The following is a 13,519-nucleotide window of genomic DNA, read 5'->3' on the forward strand; positions in this document are numbered from 1 at the left end:
CGTCCTTGGAGAGAAGTGCCTGAACTCCCCCCGCCCAGCCAAAGGACACTGCTAGTCCTGCCTACCTCGCCCTTCCCCCTCCCCCCCCCGAGAAGGCGAGACTTGGTCTGACCCGTCGGGTGACGTCACACCGGAGCCCCGCCCCCAAGGGTCCCGGGCCTTGCGCGGCGGGGGCTGCCTGGGCCGGGGGCGGGGGGGGGGGGTTCGGCAGAAGCCAAGCGGCGGCGGCTGGATCCCGGAGAGGACTGGAAACCAACGGGAGCCAGACTGGGCCATGCCGAGAAAAAAGCCTTTCAGCGTGAAGCAGAAGAAGAAACAGCTGCAGGACAAACGGGAGAGGAAACGAGGTAAAAGAGGGAGAGAGGAAGGGGCGGGGCCTGAGGCCGCACATCTGGAGCAGGGATGAGCCTCATCTGCAGCCAAAGTGGAGTATGGCAGACGGAGCCAGCCGGCTTCCATCCGCCTCCCTCACGTCCGAGTGAGAAGAGGATGGACGGAGAGCTGTTCTCCAGATATGGACCAGACAGGATCCCTTTAGTAGGGAGCAGAGGGGCCTCTTCTGATGAATGGGTGTTGGAGATAGGAGAGCATTGCCCCCTTCCTCCTGGTCCTGGGAGGCTTCTGGGTGTGGAGGAGAAGGAAAGAGAAACCGGGGCGCGAGGCAGAATACTATTTGGGTACCAGAAGTTGAGCTAAAAGGAGAGAGGTGAAAGAATCGGATGCCCTGACCTGGGTGTCAGAGCTGGGCGTCGCGTCCCCACTTGCAGGACTGCAGGATGGCTTGCGGTCCAGCTCCAACAGCCGCAGCGGGAGCCGGGAGCGCAGGGAGGACCAGACTGACACCTCTGATGGAGAGTCTGTGACCCAGCAGATCCGGCGCCTCAACCAGCAGCCACCCTCTGGCTCTGGTCATCGCTATGACCCTAACAGGTAAGGCTGCGCATCTTGGCACTTGGGATTGTCCCTCATCACCCTCCTTCACTGCGGGAGGCCTGTGAAGTAGAAGTCTCAGGTATATCGAAGGACAAACACTTTGGATTCTTTAGTTACCCTGAGAGCAACTGGTTCTTTTGGGAGAGGGAGCTGAAAGTTTTTATCTGTAGAAAAGGGAGCTTTGGAAGCAAGCAGGAGACTAAGATACCTGGATCCTTATAGAGAAAAATACTCTTACGATTTTTGGAGGGAAATTTGGAAAATTATGACTTGTAGACATTATATACTTAAGTTGAATAGTCGAGTCAATATTTCCCTAGATACCGATTACATTTTGAAAGAGAGAGCCGAGAAGAGGTGGAGCGGAGAAAGAGGGCTGCTCGAGAACAAGTGCTGAAACCAGTCAGTGAGAAATCTCTGGAGATTGATATTGGAGATATCTACCATCCAGACTCCAGTAAGGATTGCGATACAAATCACTTGGTTCTCAGGGGTAGAAGGTGGGAGAAAGGAAAGTGCTGGTAAAATGTGGTGCCAGATAACTGGGTTCTGAGATTACTCGTATTTCCCTTTTCTTCTCTTTGCTTTCTCACACCTAGACTTTCCTCGTCGTCCCCCTTGGAATTATGAGATGTCCAGGGAGCAATTGATGACCCAGGAGGAACGGAGTTTCCAGGAGTATCTGGGGAAGATCCATGGATCCTATACCTCTGAGCAGCTCAGCTACTTTGAACACAACCTGGAGGTAAGATAAGAGCAAGGCTTTTATATGATCCTATCTGAAAAGTTGAACTGTCCCTAGGAGGGGAAATGGGGTTCCTGACACATGGACCTTTGGATAACATAGGGATGTGTGGGAGAACATATGTAGCCTTCTGGGGTACAAAGGATTACAGGGGCTTTATGGAATGGAGATAGCCAGTACTTAGTTGCAAACTGTCACTGATCTGTGACTAACAATACAGGATTCAGATTTTTATCATCTGTATTCTTTTAGACCTGGCGACAATTATGGCGTGTGCTAGAGATGTCTGATATTGTCCTCCTCATCACAGACGTACGTCATCCAGTGAGTGAGAAGAGCCAAGCAAATGGGACAATAAGTTGGTGAAAATTAAAGGCAAAGGTGGGAGGGGGAAGAGATGAAAAAGAGAAAAGATTTTTTTCATCCCCTTCCTCAACCTGAATTACCTAAGACAGGAATTTGCTTTTTTCTTTTTAACTAATGGCTACTTTTTTTTGTTGTTTGTTTTGCAAGGCAATGGGGTTAAGTGACCTGCCCAAGGTCACACAGCTAGGTAATTATTAAGCCTCTGAGGTCACATTTGAACTAAGTTCTTCCTGACTCCAGGGCCAATGCTCTATCCACTGTGCCACCTGCCCCTCTAATGGCTACTTTCTAAGCCATTTTTGTACCTTTGGAGGGTGGAGCAAATTCAAGTACTTCTCTAGGAACCAGCTAAGTAACTATTGGGGGGGCCCTCTGTTCATATCCCCTCCTTCTTTCCCAACACTTAACTCCTTACTCTGACTTTTCAGACTGCTGTGGATTAAACAGCACTTCTCCAGTTTTAACTTCTTTCTAGTATGAGCAGGGGCTTATTTATAAGTTTATAAGTTTCTCTTTTGATAAGAAGCAAAAACTGTTCTCCACCCTGCCTTTGTTGTTTATCTAATTTACTTGACCTTCCTTTTTTACTTTTTCTATTCCAATTATCTTTCACTTCTTTATGCTGACAAACTAGTCTCATCTCCCTCAGAACACCATATATTATTCTCTCTCAGGTGTTCTTTTGCCTTCAGTTTGCCTTGGATTTCTTTTACATTTCATTCTCTATTATCCCACAACTACAGAAGTTGATGCCTGTAGAACCATTCCTAGAAGATCAGGAAGAGAGGAATTGAATATTCCTAGGTCACTTACTCTTATTGCTACTTTTCATACCCTCCCTCTCACCTCCCCACAGGTCATCAACTTTCCCCCAGCCTTATATGAGTATGTGACAGGGGAGCTAGGGCTGTCACTGATACTAGTTCTGAACAAAGTAGATCTGGCTCCCCCAGCTCTCGTCATTGCCTGGAAGTATCACTTTCGCCTGCATTACCCCCGGCTCCATCTTGTTCTTTTCACATCTTTCCCTCGGGACCCCCAAACTCCACAGGATCCAAAGACTGGTGAGTGGAATTTGGATAACATAGGGATGTGTGGGAGAACATATGTAGCTTTCTAGGGCTCAAAGGATTCCAGGGGCTTTATGGAATGGAGATAGCAAATACAAGTCTAGTGTGACAAGGGTGGAGCAGGATCTTCATTGTTCTTTCACCTCTCTCTTTCTATTTTCAGCCTTGAAGAAGCGCCGGAAGCAGGGAAGGGTCTGGACTCATGCCCTGGGACCAGAACAGTTGCTAAGGGCTTGTGAGAACATTACTGCAGGAAAAGGTCTGGGTGTATATTTGAGGGAAGGCCTGAGGAGGGTTGGGGAGAGTCTGGGGTTCTTCCCTTGCCTCTTGCCAAAAGTCATCCTATCAGTTAATGACAATTTTAGGAGAACCAAGGGAACTCATAAAATTGGCCAAAGATCTTCTGCTGCCCAGGGATATGTGGGCTGGAGAGGTCCTTGAAAGTTTTTTTTTTTAATCCCTCAAGCAAAATCTCTTGATTTCTTTGTTTTTTTTGGGGGGGGGAAACTGGATCTATGACTTCACTTCTGTAAGGAGCTCCCTAACAATACAGATCTTCAGCTGCTTTTTAAATTATTTGGTCTTAAAGAGTTGCCCTGGGGCAGCTAGGTGTCATATTGGTCCTGGAGTCAGGAGGACCTGAGTTCAAATGTGACCTCAGACACTTACTACCTAGCTGTGTGACCTTGGGCAAGTCACTTAACTCCATTGCTTTAAATTAAAAAAAAAAAGAATTGCCCTGGTGCAATGTGAGGTTCAGTTGATTTGTTCAAAGTCACAGAGGCTGGACTTTGAACCTAGGGTTTTGGCCCCCATTCCATACTGCCTTCTTGCCTTTTGGGAGTATAACCGAAAAACCGAAGGAAGAAAACACTTTTCCAGAAATCTGAAAACTCTTAATCTGTCTCTCCCTATGGTAGTGGATTTAAGCAGCTGGAAAGAAAAGATGGATCGGGATGCAGCTGGAGCAAGTCAAGAGACTGGTTCAGGAGAGGAAGAGGAAGATGAAGAAGGACCAGTGGTGTTGGTGGAGCAGCAGACAGATGTTGCTCTGGAGCCAACTGGCCCAACCCAGGAGCGATATAAGGATGGAGTCGTGACTATTGGCTGTGTGGGTGAGGAAACATCAGGAGGTGCAATTCTGAGTATTTGATGATTGTTTAGCAAGGTGTGAAGACTTACTAGTCCCTAACAATTCTCAATTTCAATTGACTGGGCTGGTATGATAAGAGGAGACTTGAGTCCATTACTTAATAGAAACTCTTATTCTCAACAAAGGGGCTCCTTTGAGAAAAGAGGCTTTAAAGCTTGGGAGGATGTATAGAATTGCTATGATGAAAACTAATCTAACAAAAAAAGTGGTTTAAAAGTTGCATGTTTTATTGAAATAATATTTGAAAATAGGAGGAAGCAGTGGAATAATGGATCAGTTATTGGAGCAACATTTTTTTTTTATTACCAAGTCTGCCATTGACTAGTTGTGGGACCTTGTTTCTTCTTCTATAAAATGAGTAGTGTTAGACTAGATGAACTGCCTCCATGGTATTGTGTAAGATTTTCTAAAATTGCGAAAAAGCAAGTTATTGTGACTGGTAGTATTATGAAGACCAAGGGATTTTTCAGGTCAGAAAGGGCAAAGAATACACTATAATTAACGGGGGAAAGAAGATCTGATGGTTGTATTGCTCTGAATATTTTAGTAAGTAGAGTTGGAACTGGTACAGATGAAGTGTCTCCAGTGTGATTTGCCTGTACTTGGCACAGTTTTTTTCCTGACTTCTATCTCCCTTCCAGTTGTGACTTTCATCATTCCCTTTCTCTGGCTGAACTTCTAACTCTCACAGTTTGTCTTTATCACATTTCTCCACCTTTTTCATTGTTTACTATTCCCCCTTCATTATTTTTGTTCTTCCCATAGGTTTTCCTAATGTTGGAAAGTCTTCCCTGATTAATGGGCTGGTTGGACGAAAGGTGGTGAGCGTTTCCAGAACTCCTGGCCACACCCGTTATTTTCAGACATATTTCCTCACACCCACTGTTCGACTTTGTGACTGCCCTGGCCTTATCTTTCCTTCCCTGCTGCCCCGACAACTACAGGTGTGGAGCCTGGAAGTTAGGGATGGAGGGAGGGAGATATGCTAGACTTCTGGGGCATTAAGGAAGTTAAGGCCTAAAGGAGACGGGGTATGGTCTGTGAACTAAAGGGCCTAGGTCTCTAGTTCCATGAGAAGAATGAGAGATGGGGCTTAGAATCAATCTGTTGGGTCTCACTAATCTTCTTTTCCTAGATCTTGACTGGGATCTACCCTATTGCTCAGATCCAGGAACCCTACACATCTGTGGGGTACCTGGCCTCCCGAATACCTGTTCAGGCACTTCTTCGACTGAAACACCCTGAAGCTGAGGACTCAGGGCATGAACCCGCTTGGTGTGCCTGGGATATCTGTGAAGGTGGGTTCTACCCTTTCAGTGTCATCTCTATGCATTATTTTATCAGTCACCATTTCCTTTCTTCTCTCTTAGAGGCAGTGTGGTGAAATAGAGTATTGTACTTGTAGTTAGGACAACTTAGGTTCACATCCTACCTCAATTAGTAGCTTTATGACCCCCAGGCAAATCATTTAACCTCTTCACATTCAGTTTCCTTATCTAAAATGAAAAGATTGGATTTGACTTAGAAGCTTCCTTCCAACCTTAAATCTATATAACCTATGATCTTCCTAACATTTCATTACTTCTAGTCTCATTCCTTGTCTCCTCTTTCCTGTCCTCCCCTGCCAGTTTCTATCTCCCCTAATCTGTCCCTTCCTCTCTCTTAAGATCCTCCTTTTTGTCTCCTTATCACTACATCTTTGTGTCTCCCCCCCCCCCCCCCCCCCAGCTAACTACTTGTTTGGCTTAAATATCTTAGAGGAATTTTACATAAAAGAGTCCTAGAATTTAGAAGGACTTTCAGAGGTCATCTAGTTCAGCTTTTACCTGAAGCATGAATTTATCTTTATAGAAGCATAATTTCTTAACATCTGCTTGTATACCTTCAATGACAAATCAAGATCTCACAAGCCAATCAGTTTCAACACTGAAAAGTTCTGATTGTTAGAATGTTCTTATATTGAACAAAAGTGTACCCTGACCGCCTCCCTTGTCTTCAATCCCATCTTTTGTTTCAAATGTTTTGCCTTCTGGATCTATACCCATAAGGTTAATTTTTTTTCCAAAGGATAGCTCAATTAGTTATCTCTATTGGGTTCCTAAGTTATTCCTGCTGCTCCTATTACATCATGGTTTTGAGCATCCCTCATCTTTCTAGCCACCTTCTTCTGGATTTGCTCCAACTTGTCTCTTTTTTTTTTCTGGGCTTATCCTTTTGGGAAGGCCTGTGAGACCACAGGGTAACTCACTGATTCATATTCTCTTATCTCTCCATTCTTCTGCCTTTCGTGTAGCCTGGGCTGAGAAGCGTGGTTACAAGACAGCCAAAGCAGCTAGGAACGATGTATACAGAGCAGCCAACAGCCTCCTTCGGCTGGCTGCTGATGGACGTCTCAGCCTTTGTCTTCGTCCACCTGGCTACAGTGACCAGCGAGGTAAAAGAAGCAGACTTACAGTTTATAGGATCTGACTCTTCCCATTTGCCTTCTGCCCAAATCCCTGCCTTCTTTCACCATTGGTGTTGAGCCTAACAGTCTTTATCTCTCTCCCATATTGGACCTAGGCATCTGACTTCCTGTGTCTTTCTTCCTTTCAGGACTCAAGTCTCCTACATTTTCACCTTTCTTCCCTGTGTCCCCTTTCTTTCAGAATATCTGTTCATAGCCTTTCTTGTTTTAAAGGCTCCAGACATCCTTTCCTTAATTCTGACTCTTCATCATTCTCTTTTTGTCTCTTCCCCATTCTCTCTAGCCTCCTGGGAGTCTCATCCAGAAACCTTGGAGTTGGTGATGATGCAGGAGAGGGTGGGACTATCTGGTGAGGATGAGGATGAGGAAGAAGAGCTGAGCAGTTCTGGGGAAGAGGAGGGCGAGGAGGACCGGGATGCTGATGAGGAGGGTGAGGGGGATGAAGACACCCCTCCAACTGCCCGGCCTTCAAACCTGGCAGGCCCAAACCCCTATGCCTTGCTGGGTGAGGATGAATGCTGAATCCCCATCCTTTATTCTTCCCTCCCTTTCAACATTCTTGCTTTGGACTCGTTGTGGGGGGGAGGGGCAGCAAGTGTTACTACACCTTTTCCATCTCTCCAACTATGAATAAAGATAACCTGGTTTATTAACCTCCCCTTCCCATCTGGATTAAAACTAAGATCAAATTGTTATCCTAGTAGTTGGAGGTCTCATCCTAAACTTCATCAAAGACACTTTCCTTCAGAGGCCCTAGTTAATAATAGTCCTTTGGAAATAGGATTCTAATACACTGAGTCCCTATTCCCATTTCTCTTGTTCCTCTTTTCTCCTAATGACTTGTTACTAAAAAGCAGATTGAGAGACAGTTCCTCCAGTAAATTCTGGTCTGATCCCAGGCTCCTCTGTGTAGTTTATAGAAACCCTGTCTCTTAGTACTCTGGAATTAGCACAGACCCAGATTTCTACTAGAAGAAGAGACAACATGTTCAGAAATCTGATGTGTCCTTGTGAAAGGAAACCATTCCCTAGCCCCTCTGTCAAGGTCAGAGAGAGAGAGAGAGAGACAGAGAGACAGAGACATGTCACCTAAGTGGTAGACTCAAGTAGGAAGCCAGATTTCTTTGGAGGGACCATTCTAGAAGGATGATAATAGGGAAACCTCACTCTCAGGCACCCAAGTTTTAATATTAAAAAAGTTTGTTCTCTCACAGTTTCTGACCACATTTCTTAGAACTTTCTCTGAGTGCAGAAATAAAATAAGTTTCAGATCTTAAAAAGTAACAGGTGATTAGAAGTTGCTGTGAAAGAGTTGAGTGGGTATAGTCCCCTCCATGAGGTCAAACTTTTTAAATGCTTTAAGTTGACAATAAATAGGAATTAATTTTGTGGCTAAAATGTTTTTGAAAGCTCAACAGGTTAACTCATCTTTGACAGATATCTGACATACAGAGATCAGGAAGAGAAAGAAAGCCATCCTTAGGCAGAGAGTCAAAGTTATCTATTTGTGTCTGCTTTACTTGAAGTTGAGTGACAGAACCTGAGTTGGAAAGGATCTTGTCCTGGACCTTAGGCTTAACTTGCTACAGTCAACTTCCCAGTATACCAGTTCTTTTCTAGAGAGTTTTGACATCAGCCACCAGAATTTTTGCCTTTCACTGTTTTGTTTTTAATATATCTGAACTTTAAGTACCAAATTCTTTAAAAGAAATGACTTTGACGCTGTGTTCAGAAATTAATCCAAACTCAGATTTCCTTTCATCTTTCTGATGCTGCTAATACTAAGTATATACCCAGGTTTTTTTTTTAAGCAACTTTCCACTTGTCCTCCATTTCTACACAGTACAAACCTCAAGATTGTGATGTCCAAGATTTATTTATGAAAGAAAAGAATAGATTTTGAAATAATACATTATTATTTCACTGGCAAACATATTTTTTTTTACATTTTTTTTTTTACATTTTCTTTCTTTTTTTTTCCCAAGGCAAATGGGGTTAAGTGGCTTGCCCAAGGCTACACAGCTAGGTAATTATTAAGTGTCTGAGACCGGATTTGAACCCAGGTACTCCTGACTCCAAGGCCGGTGCTTTATCCACTACGCCACCTAGCCGCCCTTGCAAGCATATATCTTAAAGTATTTTAAAAACAATCTATTCTAAGAATACAATCTTTCCTAACCTAATTTTTAATGAAAATTTATCAGAACCTGGATACTGGCCCATATTTCTCTCTAAGCCAGAAGCCCCAGTTTGTGGTATCTCTTTTCCTTAGTGACTCTAGATAAGAATGTTAGCTTTAATCCTAGAATACAGTCGGGTTCAATTTAGGGATTCATTTGCCAGTACAACCTAGATATATTTCTTGTCCATTTGCAACCCTAAATTCAATTATAGCCCATCAGGAAACCTTTGGAATGGCATGTTGGATTTGTGGTGTAACCATTCATATGATTCTATAATCAGTTTGAAGGATTGAGTAGAAAGAATTAATCACATTGTATTTCCTGCCATCTCAGGATTTTATCGTGATTGAACTCAAAAAACAACTCATCTCCAATGTTACACAGAAGATAATACCTGTTTATAAGAGCTCTTCAGTGTTGAATGTGCCAACCATTACTTCCTCTTACATTCCTGAAAAAGAGTTAAATGCTCTAGGATGATATCGCTACAGAAAAATAAGTTTTATTAATGCATTTTTAAAAACTCAAATAACATTATTCTCACTTTCCAATTGGCATACTAGCCATATTTGAAAACTTTCTTCTCACCCCACACTCATAGGTCACTACCTCAGTCTTTCTTGGTACTTGGTAGGTGGTTTGCCTCACCACCAATCAAAGGACATTTTTCCATGAGCTGTGTAGGCTATATAGGCCACTGAGGAAAAAATAGAAGCACAGGAAAAATGAAACAAATGTCTCATAGAAAGGCAGTAAAAGCAACTTGTAAGGTGAAAATGAATAAATTGAGTTTGGGTATTTTGGTTGTTTTTAATTAAACAAAAATTAAGTACCAAGTGATAGGAAGCTAAATTAGGGATGACTTTGCTTTACTGGAGCTCCTAATCTCAGATAGGAATAAGGTAGCCACACCTGACTGTTGTGGATCCCCTTTTTCTTACCTGGAAATGGCCCATTGTGTATGTATATATGGGGGGGGCTGTTAGATAAAATAACAAGATAAATTGGAAATCTGCCAAGAAAAAGAAGATTCTTTGAGGAATAGGAAACCCCTACTAAAGTAGGAGCCATAGAGACAGCTTCAAAGGTAGGATGGTAGTGGACTGGAGAGCTTTGAGAGGAGGGAGGGAAGAGAGTTTGAATTTTATTTACTAGGTGACACTTCTGGAGTTCCTTTAATTTTTGGCAGAAATTGCCTAATCAATCATGGCTCTGACATGTCATGAGGCAACAGTATGGAACTCAGTTAAGGGTACATGGAAAAAGAATAGTTCCTCTCTCTTCTCTGAGACATGTCCAATTCTCACTAACTAAACCTAAGACAAGAAAATGAAAACCAGGAATCAATATTATATACTTCCCTCATGCCCAACCCTTTCAGAGACTGTGCTTCAGTCAGTTAAGTCTTGTTGGAGCCTGCCTTGCCCATTTTATGCCAGCTCCCTTCTCAGAGAATCAGGTGCCCAGGTCTCACCATTTACAGTGTAGGTCCCTTAAGAAACTAAACTTATAAGAAGTGATATAAATCAGGTATAAAAAACAATACACATAGTGGTTACTAGAATCTAAATAAAAATGCTAAAAGGCAACAAAACAGGTAAAATACAAAGGACAAAGTTGATACCAAACTATTAAAGTGCACTTTCTATAAATAATGGATAAACTGAAAAAACCATGTATCACTATTAAATGGTTTTGTGCAACTACTGGGAGAGGTTCCTTTTGGGGAAGAAGTTGTGTTAAAACAAGTTCTGGGGTTAATACTGTTCCCCAATTTTAGTACTTCTGCCTTTCCAATATCTGACTCTTGAAATTAGGAAAGGCAGGCTAGGATATCCAGTTTATAGACTGGTGACTACCATTTTGCTATGCAGTGTGGGTAAAACACATGGGGCACAGTGAACATATCCAAGGAATACTCTATTCCTGGACTTGAAATGGAGAGTGTCTAACATATAATAAAAACTTAGTAAATACTTGATGACAACTAAATCCTGGTTAAAGACCTACATCTATTAGATGAGCATCTGTTCAATTTCTCTTTCCCATATTCCCCTTGCACATGTTAGGAATTTCAGGGTATAGAGGGACAATGGAAATCAGACTACTTTATTAAAGACATGAGATGCATAGTAAATAAAGGACAATTTTAACAATTGTCAAATGATGGAGTCATTAGTGGTACAGACTACTTGATTGCACAAAGCTCAATATAAAAAATGGTAGGTTCAGGTAGGATATCCCTTGTCAGCTACAGTACTTCCAGGGGTCTCTGCAGAGGCAGGCAGTGGGAGAAAGGGGAAAAGGATCATAAGCTTACCTTCCATAGTGTTCAATTCAGTGTGGAGCTGACTGAAATTCAATACAATCTCTATGGGGCTAGGTTTACTTCATTTGTTAGAGGAATGTAGGTGACCCAGTGGATTGAGTGGTGGGGGTCTGCAGTTAGGAAGATCCGAGTCCCTATCTAACCGCAGACACTAGCTATATGTCTTTGGACGTGTCTCTTTTGCATCAGTTTTCTCTTCTGTAGAATAAGAGAACTTATTTCTCAAGAGTGTTATGAGGATCCAATGAAACAATAATTGTAAAGTGCTTGGCACAATGCCTAGCATATGGTAAGTGCTATGTAAATGTTAAATATATTATTATTGAAAAGCTACACAAATACAAAGTTGTATTGATTTGCATTTTAGTTAATAATAATTTGAAAAAAATCTTTAAAATACAATTCTTTTGTGGACCACTTGTTTATAACCTTTTGACTGGCCATTATCTGAAAATTTCCACCTCACCCTTTACTCAACTCACTACCTCAGTCTTTCCTTGTAGGTGACTTGCTTCACCATCAATCAGAAGGCATTTTCCCATGAACTGCATAAGCCTCTGTAAAGTCGAAGGAGAAAGGTTATCAGTTCACAAATGGTTAGCTTCTTAGTGCTAATTTCTGATATAGTTTGTATGTCACACCTTATCAGAAATAACTTAAGCAGTTTTTCCCCCAGTCAATTTCCCCTCTTATCCTATCTGCATTTATTTGCTTTGTGCAAAATTTCCTATGGGTATATAATAGCATTATCATTTATATGCCACAATTTGCTCAGCCATTCCTTAAGGGATAGGCAAATACTTTATTTCCAATGTTCTGCTACCACAAATTTTGGTAAAAGTATTTTGGTAAATATGGGAACTTTTTATCCTTTTCCTCCTTGGAGAACATGTTCAACAGATTGCTAGCTTAAGGATCATGAAATTATTGAATTTTCTTATAATTCCAAATTGTTTTCTAAAAATGACTGGGCCATTAATAGTGAATGATTGTTCTTTTAACATAATTTTCTTCTTTTTTTCAACTTTACCTATTGAATCTCTTTTTCCCCAAATAACTGCTCTTCAAATATCTGCAACAAGCTATCATGTCTCTCCCTAAGTTCTTCTTAAAACAGATTTCTATTATTGATCTCAAGATCCTTCAATGTTCTGGTTACCTTCCTTTGAACACTTTCCAGCCTAAAAATGCTTAATATAAAGATGTGTCCCTTTCAGGTTTTTTAAAAATTTTATTTATTTAAGGCAGTGGGATTAAATAACTTGCTGAAGGTCACACAGCTAAGGCAATTAGTAAGTGTCTGAGGCTGAATTTGAACTCAGGTCTTCCCGACAACAGGGACAGTGCTCCATCCACTGTGCCATCTAGCTGCCCCCACTCTTAGGTTTTGAGTTGCTAGGTTTGACGATGCAGAATGAAAAGTTTTTTCAGACTCCTCTGGTCAAATGTATTCTGTTTGTCTAGACCACTCATCTCATTACAATAATGTTCATCTCAAACCACCTAGCTTTTTGTAGCACCTTAGTTCTGTAGATAGTAGATCTCAATATCGTGATCAGAAATATATATAATAGGGGCGGCTATGTAGTGCAGTGGATAGGTCACCGGCCCTGGAGTCAGGAGTACCTGAGTTCAAATCCAGCCTCAGACACTTAATTTGCTAGGTAGCAAATCATTTAATCCCAAAAACCAAAAAAATAAAAAATAAATATACATAATAATAGTTAACATTTATATAGCCCTTCCAAGTACTGTACTGAATCCTTTACAAATATTTCATTTGCTTGCAACAATCTAGGAGAAAAGTGCTACTATCCCCTGAGGAAATTGAGACAAATAAGTTGTGACTTTGAATTCAGGTCTATCCTGACTCTATGCCCAGCATTCTATCCACTATACCACCTATTCCAGTCCCTTAATAGTTTAGCTCCATTACTCTTTTTTTTAGAAAGATTTTATTTATTTTGAATTTTACAATTTTTCCCCTAATCTTGCTTCCCTCCCCCATTCCACACAGAAGGCAGTCTGTTAGAAGGTAGTCTTTGCATTGTTTCCATGGTATGTATTGATCTAAGTTGAATGTGATGAAAGAGAAATCATATCCTTAAGGAAGAAACATAAAGTATAAGAGATAGCACAATTACAAATAAGATAATGTGTTTTTTTTTAAATTAAAGGTAATAGTCTTTGCTCTTTGTTCAAACTCCACAATTCTTTCTCTGGATACAGATGGTATTCTTCATTGCAGATACCCCAAAATTGTGCCTGATTGT

The 13,519-nt window shown here is 41.6% G+C and overlaps 1 protein-coding gene across 2 annotated transcripts; it reads left to right on the forward strand.

The window, feature by feature from the left end:
* The first annotated feature begins 77 nt into the window (after nucleotides 1–77).
* GNL1 (G protein nucleolar 1 (putative)) lies at nucleotides 78–7,387 on the forward strand. Of its 2 annotated transcripts, none has more exons than XM_074236793.1 (12): nucleotides 78–347; nucleotides 768–930; nucleotides 1,254–1,390; nucleotides 1,533–1,678; nucleotides 1,931–2,002; nucleotides 2,901–3,108; nucleotides 3,278–3,373; nucleotides 4,035–4,229; nucleotides 5,033–5,211; nucleotides 5,403–5,565; nucleotides 6,561–6,701; nucleotides 7,018–7,387. In XM_074236793.1, the coding sequence occupies exons 1-12, from the start codon at nucleotides 275–277 to the stop codon at nucleotides 7,254–7,256; spliced, it is 1,812 nt and encodes a 603-aa protein (XP_074092894.1). In that variant the 5' UTR covers nucleotides 78–274; the 3' UTR covers nucleotides 7,257–7,387. The 2 variants fall into 2 exon arrangements, with proteins under 2 accessions (XP_074092894.1, XP_074092893.1); XM_074236792.1 differs by having other exon boundaries at nucleotides 190–347; nucleotides 1,931–1,990.
* The last annotated feature ends 6,132 nt before the right edge of the window (nucleotides 7,388–13,519 follow it).

This window comes from Macrotis lagotis, chromosome 5 (assembly GCF_037893015.1).
Source record: "Macrotis lagotis isolate mMagLag1 chromosome 5, bilby.v1.9.chrom.fasta, whole genome shotgun sequence".
NCBI lineage: Eukaryota > Metazoa > Chordata > Mammalia > Peramelemorphia > Peramelidae > Macrotis > Macrotis lagotis.